This window comes from Brienomyrus brachyistius, chromosome 22, assembly GCF_023856365.1.
Source record: "Brienomyrus brachyistius isolate T26 chromosome 22, BBRACH_0.4, whole genome shotgun sequence".
Taxonomy (NCBI): Eukaryota; Metazoa; Chordata; class Actinopteri; order Osteoglossiformes; family Mormyridae; genus Brienomyrus; species Brienomyrus brachyistius.
In genome coordinates this window covers 11,247,732-11,274,556 of record NC_064554.1, presented here as the reverse complement: position 1 = coordinate 11,274,556, position 26,825 = coordinate 11,247,732, and the positions used below count along the sequence as shown (strand labels likewise).

At 48.6% G+C, this 26,825-nt stretch overlaps 2 protein-coding genes across 2 annotated transcripts; both read left to right on the top strand.

Moving 5' to 3' along the window:
• The first annotated feature begins 1,941 nt into the window (after window positions 1–1,941).
• On the top strand, window positions 1,942–17,105 carry sgsm3 (small G protein signaling modulator 3). Its single transcript, XM_048992433.1, is given in 22 exon segments — window positions 1,942–2,191; window positions 6,937–7,022; window positions 7,105–7,190; window positions 7,520–7,580; window positions 7,852–7,997; window positions 7,999–8,064; window positions 8,170–8,277; window positions 8,407–8,550; window positions 9,025–9,220; window positions 9,523–9,668; window positions 9,871–10,104; window positions 10,459–10,641; window positions 10,724–10,879; window positions 11,802–11,856; window positions 12,024–12,073; window positions 13,076–13,228; window positions 13,346–13,416; window positions 13,869–13,917; window positions 14,000–14,085; window positions 14,242–14,364; window positions 14,496–14,556; window positions 16,072–17,105. Coding segments are annotated over 21 exon segments (2,265 nt in total). The 5' UTR covers window positions 1,942–2,191; window positions 6,937–7,015; the 3' UTR covers window positions 16,156–17,105.
• A 4,910-nt stretch (window positions 17,106–22,015) lies between these two features.
• LOC125718532 (beta-galactoside-binding lectin-like) lies at window positions 22,016–26,802 on the top strand. The gene is made up of 4 exons (XM_048992442.1): window positions 22,016–22,203; window positions 25,122–25,201; window positions 25,947–26,118; window positions 26,311–26,802. Exons 1-4 carry the CDS (start codon window positions 22,198–22,200, stop codon window positions 26,455–26,457), a joined length of 405 nt encoding a protein of 134 aa, XP_048848399.1. The 5' UTR covers window positions 22,016–22,197; the 3' UTR covers window positions 26,458–26,802.
• Window positions 26,803–26,825: the final 23 nt, after the last annotated feature.

The window sequence follows — 26,825 nt, the reverse complement described above, 5'->3', positions numbered from 1 at the left end:
AGTACAGAAAATTCACAATTTACATAATGAACATAATTAATAAGAACATAAGAAATTTACAAACGAGAGGAGGCCATTCGGCCCATTTCATGAGAGCTTAACTAATCACTTAGAGTTGTTAAAATCTTATTTAGCTCTGATTTAAAGGACCTCAGGGGTTTAGCTTGCGCTACACTAACAGGAAGACTATTCCATATTCCAACTACACACTGTGTAACTAAGTGCTTTCTCGAATTCAGTTTAAAATGTTCTCGCATTAATTTCTGCTTATGACCACGAGTTCTAGTATTTAAACTTGACAATGAGGATACAATATGCTAAGAAACTAATTTTGTTGGTTATTTTCATGTCTTTGTGCACGTTTTTGAACAGTTTTCACTATATAGCCTACCACAACATTAGTACCCTCCGTTCATTATTAATGACGAAATGCACATTAGGGGCCAGCAGAGTGAGGTCGCTGTTGGGCCCTTGAGCAAAGCACTTAGAACCAAACTCTACAGCATCGCTGGGCGCTCGCCGCGTCACATAGGCCTAGTTTGTACTGTATATATATATATCACATATCACGGAGGGCAGATAGGAATATTAGGGAATATTTCAAAAGTGTTCCATTTCCCCGCAGCCATCAATAAGCATCCAAATAAGCAATCTGAAATAAGTATTTTATTCCGATAACTGCAATATTCACATTTGACCACAAGATGACAGGGCACGATAAAACGTCTGTTCTACAAGCTGCATTAATTACGCATCAAAATGAATGGTTTATTTAACTGATTGTACGATGACTACAGTACTAAAATTTGAGCAGTCGTGCCAGAATGAAAACTTACACTTTAACATGTTCGTCTTGTTAACCAAGGAAGTTACATGTGGCCCCAGCAGAGTGAATAAACAACCCGTCATTAATGTTATAATTCACAAAGAACTTTCAAAAGTATATTCCAGGTGCATTGTTTAACGCCGTGAATAGTCCATCCATCCATCCGTTTTCCAAACCGCTTATCCTACTGGGTCGCGGGGGGGTCCGGAGCCTATCCCGGAAGCAATGGGCACGAGGCAGGGAACAACCCAGGATGGGGGGCCAGCCCATTGCAGGGCACACTCACACACCATTCACTCTCACACGCACACCTACGGGTAATTTAGCAACTCCAAATAGCCTCAGCATGTTTTTGGACTGTGGGGGGAAACCGGAGTACACGGAGGAAATCCCACGAGGACATGGGGAGAACATGCAAACTCCACACACATATGACCGACGCAGACTCAAACCCGGGTCCCAGAGGTGTGAGGCAACAGTGCTAACTACTGCACCACCATGCCGCCCCGCCGTAAATAGCCTACACTTAAAAAAAATCACTTTAAAAATTTTGCAAAGGATGCAGGCAACAGAAAAAACATTGTGATTAGTCAAAGGCATTTATGGATTATCTAGCGGTCACTGAATTATTTGATTAGCAAGAAAGCTATACAAACGAAGTGGCCTAACAGTTCACAGAATACCAATCGTGATATTCTAATCGAAAGAATGGGGTTGCATCTGAGAGCTTTACCCAGAACCAGATGTTCTGGTTACACGATCCCGTCAACACACATTATTCTAGTGTTTTCTATATTTTGATAAATATATCTAACTTTACAAAATGTGCTTGGAAGCAAGTTATCAGAATGCTTTCCAACATTTTTGTTTATATTTACATTAAAAAAAATAATTATTGACAACCTTTTTCGTGCACGTCCGTAAACTTATTTAATATGGATTTATTTATGAACGTTTAAAAACCACATCATAAAGATAAATAAAATCGAGATTAATAAAAAAAATACATTTACAAATGGTAATAAAAGACAACGTCATGACTGTAGCCGCTGTCGGTGACTGCGTTATCGATCTGCGACAGAATACAGCAGTTGCCTGTCGGCCAGGTAGTGAAGTGGGATCGCCGTTCCGGGAGCCGGGACTACTTCGGCTTCCCATTGAGAAAACGACGGGCGCAGCGCAGGGATACGATAAGGTCGTGAGCAGGTGTATGACGCAAAGCAAACACGTCGCAAAGGATGTGGTTAATACGCGTCTTATTCTGGAGTTTATCCGGTAATTAAGGTCGCTTTCCTGCCTCCAAACTGAATCGTGTGCGAGCAAGGATGGAGGACAGCGTGTTTGGAGAGACAGAACGACCGTGAGGTACCGAAAGAAAACCTAAGAAAATCAAGGAAAGCGGCCGTTCTGTCGGTCCAGATTCTAACGGCGGCTAGCCACCTGCACGGTTAACGAACGCTAACTTGCCTACCTAGCTAGCTTACTAGCTGCCTTGCCAGGTAATCTTACTGAACGCCAGCTGTTTAGATTCGTTTAGCTCATTGCTGATTGACTTAACGCCGGCCGTCTCTTTAAATTTCCGTTCAGCTGCCGGCGACGAAACCCAGCAGATGTGATCAGTTATATTGCACATTTTCTAATATAAAATGTACCATTTTGAGATATTAGTTCTGTGCGGCAGTCGTTATGACGTATGCGTTTTACGGTCTCTAATCTACCTAGTTACGTGCCGTCTTGGTTAATGTGGCGTATGCCAGCCGATGTGGCCTATTAAAATAACTATTAAAACTGGCTGCGAATGTTTGCTTCGCCAGTTTTCTCATTTATAGGGCCATACTCTCCATTAGAGTGGCTGACAATACACGCTTTCGCTGTGTTTATTTCCGGAAATGAGTGCTGTTGTGTGTATCTACCCGGCCATATGCAGTATATAACACATAGGTGAGTGTATGAAATTCACGGCGATGGTGCTCATGTCAATATCTGTTTTTACTGCTACCAAGAACGGCGATTTGACGCCGAAATGCCGTGAGTATACAGATCCGGGTCCGGCTACTCCACGACGGAGCTGGGCGTCACATCCGCCTGATTGTAAATATTAATGTTAGTATTAGTCTTGTTTTTTTCCTCTATCGTCGTGTATCCCCATTTATAATATTCATCCACCTACTTATGAATATTCATATTGATAGTGTTTTTTCCCCGCCTACCAGCGCTTATGCCCGTTACTAAGACTCAGCAGGTCCAGGTGGCTCCGTGGTGACGAAGCCAGGCTTCACATCCACCTGCTTATGAATATAAATATGAATATAAGTGTTTTTCAACAAGCAGTCATTTATGCCCATTAGTAACTCAGCAGTCCTGCACCTCCATGTCGTGACCAGGTGTCATATTGGCCTTTTATGAATATTAGTGTTGCAGTTTCTTTACTCATTTTATGCCTGTGATGAGTCATCAACTTAATTCTGCGGAATTAACTCATCTTCATATGAGGTGTATCTGTGCTCTTTCAATCTGCAGCTGATGGCTACACATGCGTCAGTAGCACACTCACCCTCCAGACACGTCAGCTATGATCATGTTTTAATATATTTAGGTCAGTAGTCTTATGGTGACACTTGTAATGACATAAGCAGGGTGGCTTTGAGTGTTTGCCACCCGAGTCTGCCTGTGCGTATACAGAAACCCTATCTGAAACTTTTCATGCATGAACATGGCATTCTGGGAAATCTGTTTTACTTTTTCCCCACTGTATCCCGCTAACAAGGTGTCAGCACATGTGTGTCTGCTGTGGCCCGGAACTGGCCTTTTTATCCACTTTGCAGGACAGTTTCTTTGAAATCAGTTTGTGATGTTTATCTACTTTAACTCATGCAATGGGAGAGGTCATCCTTCTTGGAATTAGTCAGTTGTACTGTAGGTCGCCGTGAGCTTGTGAGGATATTGATCATGTGACCCTCCCCCCCCCCCCCCCCCCCATAACTCTCTATTTACAGCCTAAAGAATTTACATGTGTTTTAGATAGCCTTGGTCGAATGCTGCATTATGGTGGGAGTTACAAAGTCACAATATTTGTTTTACATCTACAGTGTGTAGATACAGGAATTAGTGTGAATAATGCATTTTTGTTTTAAAAACTGATTAGAAAACGCAAGAGAAGTTAAATGTCATCCTCAGACCCATAAAGAGTCATTGAGTGGATGTTATGTACCTCCTGAAATGAGCCTTTGTCCTCAATACCAACCTTGTCTTGAGTTTGCGTTGCCATCAGTTTTATCCCGTCAATGAAAAATGTGGAACCTTCTGTCATGATTATTTTTTAGAAATAGCTAAACAAATCACACTTAAATGTATACAAATATATATGTAATGGAAAAAGTGGATAATTGTGTGTGTTCTCCCCCCCCACCCCCGATTTCACATAGGCCTGTAGCGTGATGCATTATCCTAGCCTTAGATCATTGTGGCATTCTGTGGGGTTTTACAATTAATTTTATCCTCCTTTAATTCATTGTCCAGGCACATTGCCAAAGGCCACCATTTTTAATGTGACCCCCCCTCGTATTCCAGGAAAGGCCGTCATCAGTATAATTACCTTGCGTGTCAAAAACTGGTGAGATGTTTGGAGGAGAAAAAAATAAAATGAAAAAATCCCAAATGCACTAGCAAGATGATTGGTATTGAATTCTTAAACAATAGTTTATGTTGAGATAAGTATTCTTAACAGTGATGTGGTTTCAGGCCTATCTGTGATCCCCTTTGTAGAGGAAGTCCACTTGATTGCCTTTCAGATGCTGATCGTATGCACTCCAGGCTGATATTTGGGGAATAAAAGTGTAGGATAAGAGTCGTGCTAGGGAAGGGAGGGGCTCTACTCACTCAGAACAAACAGGGCCCTCCGGCTGCCATTCAGAGGAAATGGCTCCAATCAAAGTCTTCCAGGCTTTCTCTGTTTTGACACGTAATGAGCGCTCCTTGCAGGCAGCTATTTATAGCAGCAGTTGCAGTTTTTTTTGACCTCCTGGATTGCTGACTTTTTTTTTTTTTTTTCTCCCTCCCTCCTACTCTGTAGTCCTGCTTGATCCCTGTTTGTTCTGCCTGTTTTTCTAGATTTCGGTCGAGGTTCCGAGGACCCTGAAGTCAGGTTGTGTGAGACTGAACAACGATCTTATTATTGTGTGTAGTGCGTTCAGTATAGGTAAAGGTTATGTTGTGTGAAGTGTGTCCTGTGCCGATTGTCCATTTGGAAGCTTCCCTCAGTTGTCAGGCCCCCTACAACCATCATGGTTCAGAGATTCTCAGAAAAAGGAAGGATCATTGTTTTCTTTCCACGCACACATAGTCAGGACCGGCCTGCGGGCGAACTCTGCCTCTTATCAGAAATGGTGCAGCCCAGAAAGTAAACACCAATCAGCTAGACGCGGCACAGCGAACTGCGCAGATACAGCCTCTCCCACTAACCACCTGTTTTCCTGCCTGAGGATTCTGGCCTGAGCTGCTCTCACAGATATGCAGATTTGAATGGCTGCTTCCTCCTTGGATTCATTTTGCGCAGACCTCTTGCTGCAGTAAGCGCCCTTTCTTGTATTCGTGTCCCAGAGCACTTCAGTGCCCAGCTCGTACCCAGTGACTCTCTGGTTTGGCTGTGCTTTCCTTCAGAAGTCACCCCAGCGAGCAGGATTCTGGAAATGGCAAAAGCGAATAAGCGGAATATTACTTTTTGTTTTTTTTTTTTCCTCGTGTTGTATGATGTTACCATGGGGTCTAGGAGGCTGGTACAAGTGCTAGAAGTGGGTCTTGTCCCACAGCATGGGATAAACACTTCTCCACAGATATGACCTGCCCTCCGCCATTGAAGTCCCTTTAATATTTAGAAAGCCATGGAGGGTATTGTTCAACCAGTTAGCAATAAGCCTAATGGGAGTTTGGGTTCACTCACAAGCGGGAAGTTAGTTGTCAGCGAGCGTGTGGAGAGTCTGATGTGCAGGGACATTAACTGATCAGTTGGGTTTCTGTGTTTTGTGTCACGTGGATCAGGGTCACAGTGCAAAGGGTGAGAGTTGGCAGCCTTAGGGCATCGCTCCCAGCTTCCCCGTCAAAACACGTCTGTCTCAGAGGCCAGTGTCTGCGTCGATACTGGTGTTGAGGGAGCCTTCTGGGAATTCAAAACAGGAATTTAATGGTTTTTTGTGTCAAAGGCAGTTGTGTTGTTACTGATTGCTGGTCAGACCTGTTTGAGGGCGGTAAAAATATTGCTGATCATCTTTAATTATTCCTGAACCAACTGACTGACATTGAGATTTTAGCATACAAATGATGTATGAGATGCTTGCTGATGGCTATTAGGAGAGGTCCAGCTGGGCAAGATGCCTACTGGTTGACTGACCCATTTAACCCCCCCCCCCCCCCCCCCGTTTTTCTTGGAAATGTTATTAGCTGATGTCAGGCAGACCTTTGTTGAGACACACAGGCTTAATCTCAAAGTTTCTGTTGTGCTTTTATTGCTAGTTGAGCAGCTGTGAGAGTAATTTAGTCATATCTACCTTCTCATTGATCATCTTGCTCAATAGGAGATTAAGCAGAGTTAATGCAAGGTTTGGCCTTCAACAACAAAAAATCGAGTATCCAAACTTTTAGTTACTCTAATGCTACAATGAAGATTCCCCCTTTAGCCTGCTGAGACCTGGCAGCTTTTTCAATGCTAAATCTGATTGAAGTAGTTAAATCTGTGAGTGATTAGCTCAGCTGAGTGACATGACAATGGTTTTTGGCCCAATATGCATGCTTTTCTTTGTACCTTGGCCTGTAGACCCCTCTTTGCTTGGAAGTGGCGCTCCTCTACTGAGAGTGAATTGTCAACACTATCTTTGTTTGAAGATATCCTTGTTCTGAAAGACTTCTGATGGCTCCACAGTCGCTGGTGATATGCAGAATCTCCCCGGTACCAGTGTCCGGCCGTGCTCTTGCCGGCCTGAGTGGTCAGCGCCGCGGGGAATGCCGAGGGGCCCAATCAGGCGGCTAGGCAGAGACGAGCTTCGGGATGTGCTAGGACGATCCATCCACTCAGTATTTCTCTCCCCTCCTCCCCCACCCCCCTGAAACCCCCCTAGAAGCTGTAATCACCTGCTGACCTTTCATCTTTGGACTTCTGCATAAAGCCAGGTCTCGGCCTTGCTGATCACTCTCGCCATGTCAGGTAGGAGCTCTGACTGTGTCTCGCTTGTTTTCACGGCTGGCGGCTGCCACTCTAGACTCATGGCACCTTTTTTGTGTTCCAGGAAGTTACACTCCAGTACCAGGTGGACCCTTCTCAGCTCTGACCCCCAGCATGTGGCCTCAGGACATCCTGGCCAGATGCTGCCAGGTAGAACGTCAGCTTTGAGGATGCGTCCTCGCTGTTAGGCAGTCGTGCCATTTGGGGGGGTGCTGTGCTTCATGTTTGTTTGTGTTCTTAATGTATCCCCATGTAAATCCCATGGCTGTCGCCTGCCGCAGTCTCTCCCGGAGGTGTTAACAGCCCCGCTTTGCTTTTGCTTCATGGTGTTCCTCCGTCTTCCAAAGACTCACAACATCTGCTACTCTTGAGGATGTTTGTTGCCTGGTGTGATATCTCTCCTGGTCTCAAACCGATTGCAGGCCTGTCTTCCACGCCATGTGGGTATAACCTGAAACGTGTGTCCGGCTCTGTTACAGGAGTCCCCTGATGAACCCGAGGTTCAGTACGATGAGTTTGGGTTTCGGATTGATAGTGAAGGTAGGCAGACATTTTGGGCTGCTGTGTGAATAACAGCAGACACCACTACACCAGCCCTGTCTATTTGATAGTTATTGACTAATCCAGTGACATCAGTGCCCTAAGTTAATTATGAGATTGTTTTAGGAACATCACCAATATATACTGTAGATCTGCTGTTAATAGAATGCTCCTCCTCGCTTGTGATCTATACTGCATAAAATAGATCTGCTATGAACACAGAGCTACTCCGCTGCATAGGAGTTTTTTTGAATCTCGCTGTTCTCTCTAGATGGTGTGGAAGTCCAGGACCCCCTCACAGGTGACAGGTCACCCCAGCACGAGGACCCCCAGCAGCGGCTGCGCTGGCAGGCCCACTTAGAGTTCACCCATAACCACACAGTGGGTGACCTGACCTGGGACCTGATCGCCCCCCTGCCTGCCCCGCTCTGACCGGCTGCGGGCACTGGTTCTGGGGGGTATTCCGCACAGCATGAGGCCCCAGGTGGGTGCCCTTCCCCCAGAAGCTCCACGTTGGCAAACCGCACATTGGTGGTAATTCAATTTGGGGAGCCTCCGTGTCCTCATGCCCCCTGTTCCCCCCCCCCAGCTGTGGATGCGGCTCTCGGGGGCCCTTCAGAAGAAGAGGACGTCGGAGATCCCCTACAGGGAGATCATCAAGAACAGCTCCAATGACGACACCACTGCAGCCAAGCAGGTGGCTGGCGGGGCAGGCTGGTGCCCGCTTTCTCCCGCGTCCTTTCCTCCGGCACCCCCTGTCCCTGTCTGTGCTCACTGACTGGCTGACATTGAGCTCTGGCCCTGATTCGTTGTCTCCCTGTGTCAGATAGAGAAAGACCTGCTGCGCACCATGCCCTCTAACGCCTGCTTCAGCACCCTGACCAGCGTGGGCGTGCCCCGGCTCCGGAGGGTTCTACGCGGCCTGGCCTGGCTCTACCCGGATATTGGCTACTGCCAGGGCACCGGCATGGTGAGTACCGTCTGGCAGGGTGGCGCCCGCGGGGGCGGTCAGCCCGCCAGCATTAACGGGGGAGCCGTGTGGCCCTTAGGCAGGGTAAGTTTGGTTCTGGAGCTATTGGGATCCCCTGCTGAGGGCGTTCAGCCACACTCCCCCCTGTTGGGGGGTCTAGTGAGCATTTGCAAGCCAGTTCTGCGTAAGGTTAGCGCTCACAGAAGTCTTATTTCCCAGTATGAAGATCATTCTCGATTACTTGGAGAAAGTACAGTAATGCTCCAGCATATCGTCACTGACTGAGCATTTGGTGCCTGGCCACTCCCCACGCCATTTGATTGGTGCCTGGCCACTCCCCACGCCATTTGATTGGTGCCTGGCCACTCCCCACGCCATTTGATTGGTGCCTGGCCACTCCCCACGCCATTTGATTGGTGCCTGGCCACTCCCCACGCCATCTGATTGGTGCCTGGCTGCTTCTGTCCCACCCAGGTGGCTTCATGCCTGCTGCTCTTCCTGGAGGAGGAGGACGCACTGTGGATGATGTGTGCCTTGATTGAGGACCTGCTGCCACCCTCATACTTCTCTTCCACGCTGCTGGGCGTGCAGACGGACCAGCGTGTGCTCAGACAGCTGATCGTGCAGTACCTGCCCTGCCTGGATCGGCTCCTGCAGGAGCATGACATTGGTGAGACAGAATCGGGGCGGGCGGCTTGCCATGGGGGGGTGGACCGTGAATTGTTGTTAGAAAGTGACACAGAGTGTTGATTGGTGGGAGGAAGATGGCTTCAAGGCCAGCAGAAGGTGGGATTCTATCTGCCTGTCAATCGCAAGGGGGTGCTTACACTCTTCCTGTCAGCTACTTCATTGGTCATTCCGGTCTGTGATTGACAGCCTGCGGTAGGTCCCACCCTCTGTTGGTCTCGGACCACCTGTCTGGTGGTGGCTGGTATCCGTGATAGTCTAAGGGTCCCTGTGATGTCCCTGCAGAGCTGTCCCTCATCACGCTGCACTGGTTCCTCACATCCTTCGCCAGTGTGGTGGACATACGCATCCTCCTGCGCATATGGGACCTGCTCTTCTACGAAGGTTCAGTTGTGCTGTTCCAGGTTACACTGGGCATGCTGAAGATCAAGGTGTGTGCAGAGCACCCCCTTGTGCTGTGAGCTTGCTCTCTTCTCTGATCTTGGAGTCAAAGCTGAACTATAACACTAGCAGAGATGTTCAGGTCTTTAGTTGTTAGCCTTGGTTCATGCTCTATTAAGTTCTTTGAGTTTTCTAGTGATGTCTCCACCAAGCCACACTGCCTTTGTCAGTGCTTGACCCCTCTCTCACCAGGAGGGGGAGCTGGTGTCCTCAGAGAATTCCGCCTCCATCTTCAACACGCTGTCAGACTTGCCCAGCCAGATCGAGGATGGCACGGCAGTGCTTGGGGAGGCAATTCGCTTGGCGGGGGCACTGTCCCAGGAGAACCTGGATGCCCAGCGTCACAAACACCTGGCCTATATCCTAGCTGAACAGGCCCAGCTGAACTCCAACAACTCGCACGCCCTCACTAGCAGCCTCAACAAGGTGAGTGACATGTGCTCCTTCAGCTTCCTGGTAAGACATAAAATGAACTTTTATCATGCAGTTAAGACAAGAAACAGGACTAACATTTTGAATAGTGCAGGAGGACAAAATTTAAAGATGGATTGCAGTCCCATCTGAGCGTTGGTGTCTGTATCCAGTGTGGTCTATGTGATTCCTTTGCTGTACAGTTTGTGGTAGATAATTGACTATTAATTGATATAGGCGTGAACTTCCTGTCAGGAGAATTTAACGAAAGGTGGTCTGTATTTAATAGCCACTGTGTCTGTGGCCAGGTGCTGATGCCCCTCCCCCTGCGGGTGGTCTGCATTTAATATCCACGGTGTCTGTGTGCAGGTGGTACGCAGGCAGAGCCAGCGCAGAAAGTCGACGCTCAGTTCGCTGCTCTTTGGGGAGGATGAGACCGAAGTGCTCAAGGCCAAGAATATCAAGCAGACGGAGCTGGTGGCTGCCCTGCGGGAGGCCATCGGCCGCACAGCCGAGCACTTCCACTGCCTAGACCCGCGCAACTGCAGCGCCGTGAGTGCCCGCCCCTCACACAGACCTGCGCCCCCTGCTGCTGTGCGATGTGGCAGCACCGTTCAACATGTCTCTGTCTCAGGACCTGACCCCCGATTACTCCATGGAGAGTCACCAGCGGGACCACGAGAATTTCGCTGTGGTATCGCGTAACAGGCGGCGACGTGCCAAAGCCCTGCTGGACTTTGAGCGCCATGACGACGACGAGCTGGGCTTCCGTAAAAATGACATCATTACGGTAAGCAGCAATAGCTCACCGGTGTCGTCAGCGTATTCTGAGTGACGTGAGACCTTAGGCCTGCTGAAGTGTGACATATCAGTGTGTTACACTTGGATTAAATCCAGAACAAGCAGCCAGGCCTCTGTGTCTGTTCAGGTTCCCCCATGTCATTAAATCCAGAACGCTCAAGTGGCCGGGTCTTTATGGATTCAGGTTCCCCCATGTCATTAAATCCAGAACGCTCAAGTGGCCGGGTCTTTATGGATTCAGGTTCCCCCATGTCATTAAATCCAGAACGCTCAAGTGGCCGGGTCTTTATGGATTCAGGTTCCCCCATGTCATTAAATCCAGAACGCTCAAGTGGCCGGGTCTTTATGGATTCAGGTTCCCCCATCTTATTAAATCCAGAACGCTCAAGTAGCCGGGTTTCGGTGTGGACTCAGGTTCCCCCACATCATTAAATCCAGAACGCTCAAGTGGCCGGGTTTCGGATTTGGACTCAGGTTCCCCCACATCATTAAATCCAGGACGCTCAAGTGGCCGGGTTTCGGTGTGGACTCGGGTTCCCCCACATCATTAAATCCAGAACGCTCAAGTGGCCGGGTTTCGGATTTGGACTCAGGTTCCCCCACATCATTAAATCCAGAACGCTCAAGTGGCCGGGTCTTTATGGATTCAGGTTCCCCCATGTCATTAAATCCAGAACGCTCAAGTGGCCGGGTCATTATGGATTCAGGTTCCCCCATCTTATTTAATCTAGAACGCTCAAGTGGCCGGGTTTCGGTCTCCCCCGTGTCATTAATCATTAGTTCAACCTGTCAGTCGAAAATGGGCACCTCAGGCTGTTTTCCTTGCATGGCATAACCATTCATGAATCAAATCTGCATGCATCTAATTAGCTTTTTCTTGTGTTCTCCCCCTCTCCTTCTCTATCTCCCAGATAATCTCTCAGAAGGATGAGCACTGCTGGGTGGGCGAGCTGAATGGGCTCCGAGGTACCTGACCCCCGCTCCCCCCGCCCACCATTGTAATATCTCTGTACCAGTGGTTGGTTGGCTGGTTGGTGCTGATCTGGGTGTGACAGTGACCAGCACTGCCTGAACAGCTGGGGAGGGCGGTGATAGCGTCCCGGTCTCACTCGGGTTCATTTTGTTTTCCCCAGGTTGGTTTCCGGCTAAGTTCGTTGAAGTTCTCGACGAGCGGAGCAAAGAGGTGTGTGAATTTACTGCAGTGTTGCATCATTGTGGGGAAATGCAAGTCACAGGAATCTCAAATTAACCGAAACCAATAGTCCTGCTAGCAGAATCCCAAATTTCTCATCATGTCTGTGGGAGATTGACAGGCTGCATCCTTGAAGCTGATTACTGAAACCCTGTCACTCTGCTATTTTTACGTTTTATGATGCTGGGTACCTTTTGTGGGGGCGGAGTCAGTGAATATGGAGAAAGGACCTGCTATGGACACCCTGCCCTTGGTGCTGGCCCCGCTAAAGGAAGGGAATGCAGTCCTTGGGTAGCAGACATCAGGTCTTCCTCCTGGGTCTGCTTCCCCTTAAAGAAGGATTAGCCTGGGAAAGAGCAGCCTTCTGTGCTAGCCTGTAGCCGCTGGTGGCTATGCAGCATGATGAGGCATGCTGGGAATCTAATTGGGCAATAAAAATCCATCATGGTTCCTTCGGATATCTTCCCCTGGCAATTTTCATGTTTCTTTCCTCCTAGGCTGCCTTTAATTGGCATTTTCTTTGTGTTCACTCACTTAGAAACTGGATTAAAGCAAGCCCGGGATACTGAATGCCCGGAATGGAATACATTTATTTTTTAATAGATTTCTGAAAAGTAATTGGATGTGTTGAGGAAGGAAATAGAGTTGAAAATATCTGTTGGGAAGCCGGGGATGGACATGAATTTTACCGCTTATGTCGGTGTCTGACAGCCAGCATCACTCTTATCCTGTCTGGTATTTAGTAGTCAATACTCAATGAGTGCTATGCTGATTATGCTCATCCTGCTCTAGGATTAATTGGAGGTGGATTATTGGCAGGACCGTAGTGAGTGTAATCATCAAAGTTAAACAACAATCATTTTACAGTGATCGTATCCACTGTAGACTGATGTTAGGTTAGATTAAATGAACTCTATTAATCCAAGAGAGATTCTTAAAGTTCTATGTTTCGGGGTGATGCAACACCATGAGCCGTGTCTGTGTTCTCATCAGTACTCGCTTGCTGGGGATGACTCGGTGACTGAGGCTGTCACTGACCTCGTCAGGGGGACGCTCTGCCCAGCCCTGAAGGCCATCTTCCAGCATGGTCTGAAGAAGCCCTCCATACTAGGTGGTCTCTGTCACCCCTGGCTCTTCATCGAAGAGGTCTGTCTCCCTGTCTCTCCCTCGATAATGCTTGTAAAATGACTGATGATTACGTTCCCTGAATTTTTTTGAGATAACGGTGCTGATGGTGACTGACTGACTGTGTGCTGTCCTCAGGCTGCCAGCCGGGAGGTGGAGCGCGACTTTAACTCTGTCTACTCCAGGCTGGTGCTCTGTAAGACCTACAGGTGAGGAGGCTGGCTGCCGCCGCGGGGTTGAAGTGTCCCGATCCCCTGATGGTGATGCGAGGCAGTACTTCAGCGGTCAGTAGGATAAGTCGAGCCTTCAGAGCTGGTCTGCATGGCTCGTGAGGGATAGCCGGTCTCAGAGAGCCTGCCAGGCACAGTCATCAGTGCCAGTCTGAACTCCTGCTGCTAATGTCTAGGATGATGTAGTTCAGCCGTAACTCGGTGAAATAAGCTGCTGACTATAGTAACCGGGCGTTTCCGGTAGTCATGCTGCTAAAATGTTTAACGTTGTTTAACCTCTATGTGGATGTAGTCCTCGGTTTGTGTTAAATAAGCCGTGTTAGCCAGATTGCGTGTCGTGACGCGTACCTGAAAGTCTCCCTAACACGGCAGTCAGGATGGCAGGGGGTCCGTGGTGGGCTCATAGGTGACGAGCTGACCTCTCACTGCAGGTTAGACGAGGACGGCAAGGTGCTGACGCCAGAGGAGCTGCTCTACAGGGTGAGTGTGCCTCTGTCCCCCCACCCCAGTGACATGTAGCCCTGCACTCACACTCAGCTCTGCCCCCCCCCCCCTCCCCCAGGCTGTACAGTCTGTGAACATGAGCCACGACACGGCACACGCCCAGATGGACGTGAAGTTCCGCTCTCTCATCTGCGTCGGCCTGAAGTGAGCTTGCCGCTCGTCATAATCATACCTGCATATAGATGTGTGCAGCTACACACTTGCGCACATGTGCACATTCAGCTTTGGTACTTGCTGTACACATGCAGCCACACAGATATATAGGCTGGTACTAAGTACTCTTTCTCCCCCTGGTGGCAGTGAGCAGGTACTGCACCTGTGGTTGGAGGTTCTCTGCTCCAGCATGGCAGCGGTGGAGAAATGGTACCAGCCATGGTCCTTCCTCCGCAGCCCAGGTTGGGTCCAAATCAAGTGTGAGCTGAGGTGAGACCCCGGAGCCGCCTGCGACCCATTTTGCTGGTCTTGTTGCTTGGCAACAGTATTCGGAGAACAAGCTAAACGAATGATGTCATCAGTTTAAAAATAAATTGATTCACATGGGATTCTGTTTTCAGGGTTCTGTCCAAATTTGCCTTCAGCCTCTCACAGGATTGCGAACTGCCAGCAAAGAAGGAGGTAGGTGCTGCACACTGACATCACATTTAAGGTTGCATGCAGACAGACGGGAAGCATGCATACATACATACTGACTCTGTATGCCCTTCCTCCAGACCTCTCCCGTCCTGAAATCAGGAGTGGTGGACATGTTGGTCAAACATCACCTCTTTAGTTGGGATCTCTAGGTAATTGGCAAACACCTAGCCTGGCTGCCTAGTGACCGCTGCCATAGCGATAATGATTCTGTTGGTGGTGGGTGTAGGTATACGTGTAGTACGTCGGATACTGGCCTTTTCTCTTTGGCTGCCCACATTATGGTTTTCCCAGCTAATTTACTGTTAGCTGCTTGCTAACCACTTGCTTGCTTGCGTGCAGTGCGTCAGTAGGAGTCTGATCTTTCTTCCACAGATGTGGTACAGTAAGATTCTGTAGTTCCAACTGAGAATCAGTGCTAGCCTTTCCTTCGAGAAAGTTACACCCTTAGCGACTCGCTTGCTAAGCTGCACACTGACCATTAACTACCGACTATACTGCAGTTGTATTGACTCTGCCACCCGATATGGGGAAGCGCTGACACTGACATCCATATTCACTGTATTAGTCACGTTTACATTTACAGCTGTTAAGCAGACGCTTTGTCCAAGGTGACGTATGAGGGAGGCAGATCGCACAGTACAGGCGTCCTGCTGTCAGGGAGCCAGATAGGGTGTGCCGTTGCCTGCAATGAACAATCAGTAAGAAGTGTGAGAACATTACCAGGACGAGAGCTATACAAACACTGCTTAGAACCTCACCTCCCAAAAGCTAGTCAGCTATCAAATATCACTCCAGAGAGGCTTGTATAAACTAAGTCTGACTGAAATACAAGAATCGAGCTTGTGGCAGTAAAAGTGAAACCATTTCAGCGGGATAGTCAGCGTAGATAGCAAGTGTGGAGGCTCAGTGTGAGCATCAGGTAGGCATTGGTGTCTCCTGAAGAGATGGCTCTTAAGGTGCTGCTTGTGGTCTGCTGTGCCTGTGTGCGGCGGGCTGCAGTGAGACGCCCTTGCGTGCCTGTGCGCGGCAGGCTGCAGTGAGACGCCCTTGCGTGCCTGTGTGCGGCAGGCTGCAGTGAGACGCCCTTGCGTTCCTGTGCCTGTGTGTGGCGGGCTGCAGTGAGACGCCCTTGCGTTCCTGTGCCTGTGTGTGGCGGGCTGCAGTGAGACGCCCTTGCGTTCCTGTGCCTGTGTGCAGCGGGCTGTTCCAGCTTCTCAGTCATGTGGAGCACAGACACCACATTGGTACCTCCCGGGCCCCTGACTACAACCCCCCCCTCCCCCCCCCCCCCATCCACAGACGAAGAACTGTGCCCCATCTGATAACTGTGTGACACACTGTGCTTTCCCCACCCCCTCTCGCCTTGCCGACACCAAAACCAAGTGCTTTGCAGCTTCATGTTTCACAGTGTGAATGTACAGTGACAGGTGCCTCACAGCGCCTCTCTCTCTCTCTCTCTCTCTCTCTCTCTCTCCCCCCCCCATCCTCCCGGTCCAGGAGAAGGAGCAGAGACCCCTGAAGGAGGGCGTTCAGGACATGCTGGTTAAACACCACCTCTTCAGCTGGGACATTGACGGCTAGATGCTGATGCCAACACACAAACTCTTAAATTCCCCCTGGAGCACACACACTCCCCCCCCCCCCCAGTATAGCAGTGTTCTTGAACCCTCACACACATCATCATGCTAAACTAAGACTCCACTCCTCCGATTTTGGGACTCTCCCGTGTGACTCTGCACATCAAACATCAGCCACGGACAGATGCTTGAAAAGATGATGATGATGATGATGATGATGATGATCTCAGTGTGGAGACACCCCACCCCCGGCCATGCTCTCCTTTGACTCCTAATTCCTTCCTGCCTTCCTAATTCCTTCAGAAGGCTGCAATGTGTCATTTGTACAGCTGGGTGTCTAATACATTTCCTAAATGTAACCTGTACTATTTCAGTGTCCTATTCCCCCAGATGTACCCACCTCCTGAACCTGCTGCTCTTTCGACTCGCTACCGCCCCCTATTGATGACTGCATTGTACTTTAACATGCTGGGTGGGTTGTGGGCGTCCGCCTCTTCGTCCTGCTTGCCCTGTCAAAGCGGTGCATGCGCCGAACAGGATGTCAGAATTTGTAACTTCCTGCTTATCAAGCAGTTTGGCTGAGGCCCTTGGGTTGGCCTTGCAAACCAGCAGTGAAACTCTCACACCTTCCTTGATTTGTAACCTTTAAAACCATGACTGCTGTAGGCTGTGTGTGCAGCTTGCTGAGAGGTGGCAGGTGCTGTGCTCTTACTCAGCCCAGCAGCTGGAAAGCTGGGTCATTTCATCCCGTTGTTCTGAATGTGCGGTTAGATTTTCTATGGTCCTCGCTACCTGTAGGTGGTGCTGCACGGCTGTGCTCTCACCAGGCCCTCTGAGCGGTGGGTAGTTTGTGAGAAATCTGGTGTGGTTGCAGAGCAGCGGGGGAGCCCACAGCGCTCAATCATGTTTACCTGCATGTACAGAAAGAGAAAATAAAGGTCTGTATATATGTAACGGCAGCATTAACACCTGGTTTGTTTCCTGGCTTTGGCATTGCATCATCCTGAAGAATGGAATTTGATATAAAGCACTCCTGGCGCATGTGGCTGTCCTGAGCAGTGAAAGTGCCCTCAGAGACCTCGGCTTATAGGGGGAAGCGAGTTCACTGAGAAGGCGGGGCTGTGTCATGTGACCAGATCCGGCTGCAGGCTGAGTGCAGAGTAAACATCCTACAAGACGACACTGCTGGCACTGATGGTCTGTAGCTTTTCATGGTGCATTTTGCTGCCTCAACGTAATCGATATTTTTTTGAAGGATGGTACTACGTACATCAGTCATGATGTTTGGCCTGTTATTTGAGGCCTGCCTGATGTCTGATTTAAACAGAATTTTGTCACGGGGGCGGTAAGTGGGAAAAGGTTCAGTGACTTTTCATTCCACCCTGACATAAAACCAGTTTAAGCAGGTATTTCTCACAGATCAGATCTCCACACACCATGGGTGAATCAGCTGCCTTTCCTCGTTTCTTTCTCCTGGTCTGTTGCTTGATGTGGATTCCTGGCCCGCGTAGCGAGAACATGAAGGCATGTGAAATATGCTGTTTCAGCTCCACTTCAGCTCCGGCACCTTGCGATGGTCTGTGTTCCGCTTACCTTCCAGTAAGTCGTTGACTCTCCCTGCTGTGCCACGGGCCTTTGGCTTTTTTTATTTTTTGCATGTGTGGTGTCAAAGGGCATGCTGTTACTGAAACAGCCCTAGGCATTCGGCGCGGAAGCGGAACTCCCCCAGTCTGCTGTGAGCTGTGATGGATGGGTGTCTGTGAGCCGTGTCATCCTACACCTTCACATGTGCAATGTTCTGTGGGCCGGTTTGGGCGGGGCCTCTGTGATGACCTGGCCGTACCCACGAGTGGCCGGTTTGGGCGGGGCCTCTGATGACCTGGCCGTACCCACGAGTGGCCGGTTTGGGCAGGGCCTCTGTGATGACCTGGCCGTACCCACGAGTGGCCGGTTTTGCCGGGGCATCTGTGATGACCTGAGCACCTTCCCCAGCAGGCTCGCAGAATGGATGGCAGGAAGGTGCTCTATGTGGCCTTTGTCCCCTCCTTTAAGTAGCCCGGCCACGTGGGCCAGTGCATATCATGTGTTTGTGAATTGGGGATTGGGAAGCTGCCCAGGGTCACGTCCTCTCAAGCATGAGCACGGGTGGGCGATCGCATGCTGGCCGACAGGCATGTTCAGAAAATCCTCTCTGCCCCCCGCATCTGTAATGCACATTCAACAAACCTGCTGTTTCTCACAGAAATGAGAACCATAAATCGCCAAAAAGCAGATCCTTTAATGAATCTGCTCCCGACAGTGGTGAACAGAACTCGCCCGCTTGGCTGTAGGGGACATTCCCTGCTGTTGGTGGACGTCCTGCTGACCTGCCTCTTCGTTGAATGCCCAGGATGGTTGGAGTCTGTTTTCAAGATGAGCACGAACAGGAGGACTGCGGGAGAGAGTGCAGCTAAGGTGTTGGCCATCTCCCCTGAGCCCTGTTACTGTCCACCTGCAGGGGGTGACAGTGAGCAGCAGGAGCGGAGATCACAATGAGTACAGCTGGATTTGCTGCCGCTTAATACAAATATGAGATTAGGAGACCATGAAGTGAAATGCTTCAGCAATAACAAGTTTACCCAGTAGTTATGTGTGGGACAGCATCTGGGGTTAAGCGGCACACAGCTGATGTCTGTAAACAGCTCAGATGTTAAGATCCTTTGAAGCAGCTTTGCGGAGGTTTATCTCTCCTCAGTAAAAGCTTACGGGCACTTGGATGTCTCGGTTAAACTGACTTAATTAGAGCTGGGGATTACTGTCAAAAGCTGCACGTTTATGCAGTTTCCTAACCAAACATGTTGTCGGCAAACTAGAACATGATTCTGATGATTTCCCTGCTGTGAGGAACCTGACCCGGATTATTCCAGTAAAAGTGGCTGGTAAATGTACAGTAAGTCTCACTTGACAAGAATGTGATTGGCTGGTAGCACAGCGTGACGTTTCATTGGTTTGCTCCAGTCATATCAGACGTGCTCATTGGCTGCTGTTCCACCGAACCCCACCCACCCATCCTTCTGTAAGTCAGCCTTCATCAGCACCCTACGCTCCATAACCTGGTCACAGTGGACCTTGGCTTTGTACTGCAGATGGAATTTGGCCCTCAGTGAAAACATTGTTAGGGGGGGGCCCTGATCTACAGCCACCGCACAAATTAATAATGTTCACTTGCTATGCCTAGACTTAACACTAGAGGGTGCTGTTGCCTACAGCCTTTGTGATTGAAGTGTCGTTGCTGGTGTGTGTTCCTCGTATCCACCAGAAGCCTGAAGCAGATGCAGAGGGTGACCTGGGTTAAGGCTCAGCACAGGGCCCAGGCCGGGCCTCCATCTAGAACCACTCAGTGAGGTGCTTAAAAATGTGTCTGAAAGCCTTAATCATACTGAACAAGCATGTGAACTAAGCAGATCGCTCTGGACTTGTTAGGCCGGAAGCATAATCAAACAAACCCACATGATAAGAGCTGAATTTAGCTGGAGGTGAATTTAGCGGAGTTTTTCCATAGCTGCCAAAGCCATGACCATAAAAGGAAAATTGGGGCGGTAAGTCTGAGGCAGGCATGCTTGCAGGGCTGAACGGTGATGTGTGTGTGGGGGTGGGGGTCCTCCTTGCGGTGCCACGTGGTTGCAGCGACTCGCTTTCAGGCAGTTGGCCGACAGCCCACCCGCTCCATTCCGATGTGTACGCACGAGGCTGAGTGCTCGAGGACTGTAACCAGATGGGTTGTCCACTGAATTTCACAGTGTCTTTCCATACCCACAATCCCATAAAGCCGAAAATCATGCGGCTTGAAGTACAGAACTGTACAGAATGTAAGGATTCATGACCTAGGGCGGTGATTCCCAATCTGGTCCTTGGGGACCCATAGTCAGTCTACATTTTTGCTCCCTATCGGAAAGTCCATGTTTTTGCTCCAGGAGCTGGAAGGAACCAAAAACAGGGGCTGTCTGTAGTTCCCCAAGGTCTGGACTGGGAAATACTGACTTAGGGTCTTCAGTTCAAATCCCCATGTGCGATTTCTGAGGTGTCTTTGAGCAAGATGCTTTAAAATACCCAGCTATACGAGGTAGTGAAACATCCCATAATAATCTGGCCGGTAGCAGGTAAGCTCCATATTCATGAAACTTTGCTGCCATTTGCCTCTTTGTGCAGCAGTTGTTCCTATCGCTAATAATCCCCAGCCGGTGCTTGTAGCAGACCTACTCTCCGATAGTCACCCAGGACGAGGTAAGATGGACCTTTCTGTTTAGCGTTGGGCGATATGACCTAAACTTATCACGGTTTTTTTCACTTTTTGTATGGTGATGGTATAATATCACGGTATTATTTTTTCCTAGTTTTGGGAGGAGTAGCATGTCATGTCCCTTAATGTATATAAAAATATTTTGATAATATATTAAGTACCTGGAATGTATCATTTTCATTTGGGAGACATGGGAGAGTATCAACAGTGTATATTTTGCAGCAAGCCTGAAGTTCTTGATATTAACTTTTATGTGCTACAACAAAAGTAAAATGCCCAGTTCTGCTGTACCAAAAGAAGAAGACTTGTGGTCACACAGTAGCACTGAGCCACATTGTATCAGGGAACACAAAAACACACAAATGAAAGCATCAAAGCACACAACTACCCGGACTCCCGGACTCTGGGGGAGTCTCGCATATTGGTAGCGGCTGCATGACACCTGCAAAAGCGAGAGTGCGCAGGAGAGAGAGCACAGAGCCTAGAGCTTTAGTAGTGTCTTCGGAGAAGGCGATGCTGATCCTGCGCTATACAGACATGCGTATTTAATTCTATTCAATAAATTTTTTTATGCAGCCTCTTTTATCATCCCAAGGTGCTTTACATGGATGTGGTGTGATACAGAAATTAAAGAAAGTAAGTCAAATGACAGCAGAGGAGAGGAACCAAGAACTCCCAAGGAAGGAGAAAAAAACTCCTGTCACTCTGTACTAACAAACCGTCACCAAGGGCAACCGCACCTCACATTGTGGTGAGTTTGGCAAAGTAGCTACGCACTCAGAAAAAGGTGTAAAAAGATGTACCTTTGCTTGTCACTGGGGCTGTACTCTTGTAATTGTACCCTTTAAGGTTCATAAATGGACTCTGGGGAACATCCAAAAGGTACAAACAGTATTAATGTACCATCAATGGTACAGAAATGTTCCTTGGAATCCATTTCTGTACTTTATAGTCACAATTACCCGCAGCTAAGGGTACAAGGCCCTCAGTGACAAGCACAGGTACAATTTTTTTTTCTTAAGACTTTTTTTCTGAGAGTCTACAGAAGGCAACAGTGAAATTGTCCTGTAAAAGGGACGGACACACATGCTGGAAGGGAAGAGATTCAGTAAGCGTGAGGTCATGTTCATAGCAGGGAGACTAGGGGCCCTCTCAGTGCTTCAATGTGTTTTCTGTCCTCCATAACCTGCAAGGGTCCATCTCTGGCCCAAAACCCGGTTTAACCCACTCAGCCCACGCCACTGAGCAAGCCAGCCATGCCTGACTAGTTTTAAACTTGCTCTCTTGCCACGTGTTAAACTCTGCTACAAATGGTAGAGCTGAACACTAGAGAAAAATCTGATGACTGTAAGGTTTTATATTTATATATATATAGGTAGATAGATGACCAAGTATATTTTTAAAAACTTGTACAGTTGATGTAACATTTTGGAATTTTTTTTTTACGTTTCACGTTTAACGTCCAACGAGATCTCGTACCTAACCGTTTCCTCCACCATAAAAAGCAGTGATGACATTCCAGTATCTGCTTTAAATAGAGCCGTATTCGCGCAGAGAGCTCTTGCAGGCGTCCCGCCCCGCAGAGGGGCCCCCGGTGCCCCTTTCCCTCCCTACGATTGGTCGACTGCCTGCTGGCTCTCCGTTAGCCTGTAATAACCGATACCGCATTGGTTCGTGCGGGCCGGGATCAGGCCCCCGGCTGTCAGCAAACGGACACAGAAAAGGTCGGACTTCAGCTGATCGTACACCAACCGCGACACAGCAGAGATGAGTGTAAGTATGAACTCTTTTAATTCATTCGCATGATTGCTGCCTCTCATATGCAGCGCTTGCAATGTTAAAATGTTAAAGCAGTTGGGTACTATTAACCGAGTCCATTTCTGCGTAATAGCGCTGGTTAATGGGGCGCGGCTGACTGCGGCTGTTACCCCCGTGGCTTACTCTCCATATGTACAGCGGTTTCGTTTTTATGAGCAGACTAAACGCCGCTATCACATCAGCTCTGAAATCTGAAAACTTATAAAGTAAGTTTATACTCCTCGCGCGCTGTCAAAGATGTTACGTCATTGTTTCGCAAAGTCATCTGTCAATTTAAGCGAATAATATAAATATTATGCCTAACTAAATAAGAGAGGATAATAATAATAGTTAATCATAAAGTTTTTAAAAGCATGTAATAAAAGCTGGGTAATTAGATTGTTGTCTTGGTTACTGGGATAAACAGTAACAGACTTAATTCGTATACATGGAAAAATTAGCTAGCCGCATGTCATTGTAGCGCGTTTGAATAGCAATGCCGATTTTGGGAACAAAACCCATCTGAATTTTAAACCTCTCTTCCATAATACCATTGAGGCATTTCAGAGATTATCGGTCTCCTGCAAAAGCAAAACCTTTATCCCTTAAAAGAGTGAAAATCCAGCAATTATCAATGATTATGAAAATATCACATGTGGAAGCAAATCTTAAAAACTGAATCAGAACTGCTCGTTCATTCATATAAAAAGAATTGAGATTCCATGTTTTTGCACACTTGCTGGTAGGTTAGCACCCTTACAGTTTTATGCAAAAAATGAAATGTGTGATATATTAATATTATGCGGAAAGCTTTTAAAACACAATGTAGCCTTAGTTTAATAAACATGCCACTCTGATGTTTAACTTTCTGTCCTGAGAAGACGGAACGTGAGTCCGTATGTCAGTGCCAGCCGCTCAGCCCCCCGCTCAGCCCCCACACTCGTAATCCAGCAGCACACTTATTCCGAGGGGGATAATGAGTAGGGATGAGGTTGGGCCAGGCATGACGGAGGGCACAGCTGCTCCGGGCTGCAGCATGGCGCCACCCCGTGCCTCGTGCCCACACCCGCGTGCGCCAGACTCTGCAATGGCCGCCACATCTCCGTGCGCCACTCAGCAGCCACAGGCCTTTATGTGGCGCTCGGATGATGAGGCTCGATGGGCTTTTATTTCCCACTGTGCGCCTCCCGTGTGCATGCAGACAAACTCAGCCTAATCTTTATACAGACCCCAGACAGGGACCATCCCCTACAGAAGACGGTATCTCTGCATGTTCCTTAATCCCACATGCCTCACCCCAGTAACAACTGCCTCCATTGCAGTCCAGCAGAAATCCGCCTCCTTCTGAAATATCCCCCCGCAGACAAGCAAACTGCATTACACACCCTCATCTCTGTAAAATAGCTAATCACAAGGAAAAGCCCCCGGCTTAAAGCGATTCTAGCCTGCACGCAAAAGTGACTCTTCTTTTGTGGTATTTTTCTATGCTGCAAGGAATTTTTATAGAGGAAAGTCTTAGTAAGTAATATAGACCAGCCTTCTAATACCTAATATATGTGCAGGGGAGCTTCCCAGTAACTGATGTATGCACATCAGTCTCAGTAATTCATTGAGAGTTAAATTTTAAAAAGTTGAAAAGGTTAAGCATTCGTTCAGCAGGATAAAATCAGTAACGCTCCAGTTGCCTTTTCCCAGAAGTCTTTTCAGTTTCCAGGGACGACTTGGGTCAGACTCTCATGGCCAGAAGGACAAGCCCAGCCCCCTTAGACATGGAGTGGCACTTCCAAGCCTAAAGCTGTGTGCCCCCCCCCCCCCCCCCCTCTTGGTTCAGTAGCTGAAATTTGCAGCTTTTAGACACAGCTGAAGGTCTGGTCGAGAGGAGCACTGCTTAGCACTGCAGTGGGAGTTTCTGTGGGCAGAGAGCCGTGCACAGCCAGGACAGCGCCTGTAAGCCAAAGTTTACAGTAGATCCAGGGACTCATGTGGAAAGAATTCACTGATCTCAAGCTCCATCTGAGCCTTGACAGATGTACTGAGAGCCTTGCCTCTCCCAGCCGTTATTATTTTCCTCCTTAATCCATTTTGGGGACCTGCAGGCACCGTTTAGTCTGGCTTCTCCTGGATGTGATCACTACTGTCCTGTGCAAGATAAATACTTCCTGCCGAATGTTATGTGTGAGAGCGTAACAGTATGATGTTACTGGGGAATGCAGGTTTAAAGCCAAACTGGGTGGTGTATATCATAGGTCCGACCCACCACATGTGCACCATCTAAATCCGCCATCTGGGCCGCCTTTCCCTAAATCCGGTTCCGTCAGGTCCAGTCTGGGCCGCCTTTCCTTAAATCCGGTTCTGTCAGGTCCATTCTGGGCTGCCTTTCCCTCAACCAGAGGTGGCCACTTTCCGCAGCCGGTCTGGAAAATATTACTACCACTTTTCCTAAAGGAATATTTACAGCTGTATGACCATCTGGGAAAAAATGTACAGTGCTGAGATTTACAGGCCGCTTAGACGCGTCCCTCCAAGTGTGTGTAGAAATGGTCATACGGAGCAGCCGGCTGCTTCAGGTCTGCTTTCCTGCCGTAAAACATTATGGCCTCTGAGCAGGACGGCGATTAGAAACGTAGAGTGTCATGGCCACCCAGGGACACTGGAGCTGGGAGCGGACTCACAAGCTCTGCCGCTGTGTGTAAATAAAACAGGCCAGAAGTAACCTAAATATGTAGAATTTGTTTACCTTTCAGTGCATTTTATGGTTCTCCTGCATTTAGGCACACATTTCATAATATACTGTGCAAAACAGCAACATATGTCGTTATTCTGGCATCTGTGTCCTGGCAACCTTGAAGTGCCCGTGCCGAAGGTTAACTGTCCGCTTTGTCTGCTTCTCGCAGGGCGTCGTCGTGATGAACATGTCCTTCAAGGCAGGACAGACACTGAAGGTCTCAGGTGTTGCTAAGCCCGAGGCCGCAGAGTGAGTCACTGCACACGGCACTAATGACCCACCCCAACACAGTCAACCATGTTCACTGTGCACGGAGCGTTAATCACCTGCCCCAACACAGTTAGCCATCTTCACTGCACATGGCACTAATGAGCCGCCCTAACACAGGCAACCACCTTCACTGCGCACTGGATGTTAATGACCTGCCCCAACAGTCAACCACAGTCACTGTGCACGGAGCGTTAATGACCTGCCCCAACACAGTCAACCACATTCACTGTGCACGGAGCGTTAATGACCTGCCCCAACACAATCAACCACCTTCACTGTGCACAGGGCACTAATGACCTGCCCCAACAGAGTCAACCACCTTTCACCAACAATTTTTACCATATTATACATGGTTCCCCAGACTACTTCCTTTGTAGCAATAGCTCTCACTGTTATTAAGGTTGGCAACCCCTGTCCTACGTTTATGCAACATGTCATGCTTGCACCGGCCACTAGAGGGACCAACAAGACCTCTGACACAATTTGAACACTGATTTTCCAGTATCATATGCAAGTTTATCACATGTTCTATGAAGGAAGAAGTCATTCTTGAGGTCAACAAAATTGAGCGTGTTTCTGTTTTGTTCTACTGGGATAAGGATCAGTGGCATTCATTCAGAAATGACATCAGACTCAGTTTTCCGATTAAAGGATTATCTTTTCTCCTGTTAAATGTCTGCTGTCAGCCTCACATGTAACCAGGCTCCTGCACGTAAACCCACAGCTTTGCCATCAATATCGGCCGTGGAGAGGATAACCTCGCTTTACACTTGAACCCACGTTTCGACGCCCACGGGGACCAGCACACCGTCGTGTGTAACTCCTATGAAGGGGGCAGCTGGTGCGAGGAGCAGCGGGTGGACATCTTCCCTTTCCAGCAGGGGGGGCACTTTGAGGTGAGAGCCCCCCTCGGAAAGCTGCCCTCTCAGTACTCGGTCTCATACAGTCAGGGGTGCCACTTCTCATTTTGTCCTGAAAACTGTTTGCTTGAGTTCCCCGTTGTCCAGAACCCGGCACTAATTTTCAGTAGCGCTTCACATTTCTGCTCTGTTAAATGCCTTTATTTCACTCTCCTGTCTCAATGGCAGATTCTGGTCACCTTTAACAACCAAGAATTCCAGGTCAGCCTCCCTGACGGCTGTGCAATCAAGTTCCCCAATCGCCTAGGCGACGAAAAGTACAACTACTTCAACTTCATCGGCGACATCAAGATCCAGACCCTTGAGATCAAGTAGCGCGGACTGCCCCGGCCGCAGACAGGCCTGTGGTCCTCCGCCTCGCCGGCTGCCTGCTGCTCACCCTAAACTGCAGCACCCGCATACACCTCCCATTAGAAACACACCTGCTGAGTGTGATTCGCTGTCGCATAGCCAACCAGGCCATACCGAATGAGTGAAGCATCATGGGAAGGATAAAGGATGTTAGGCCAGAGTTGAGCTTCATATGATTTGTGAGAAGGTCTTCCCATCAAAAGGTGTTACTCATCCTTAAAATGGGATGTTTCTGCTCGTGGGAACCATTCCAGGTCTGTTTGTCTACCCACTCAATAAAACTGCTAATTGCTGGCTTTTGGCTCTGAACAGCCTTGTGTCAGCATTGATGT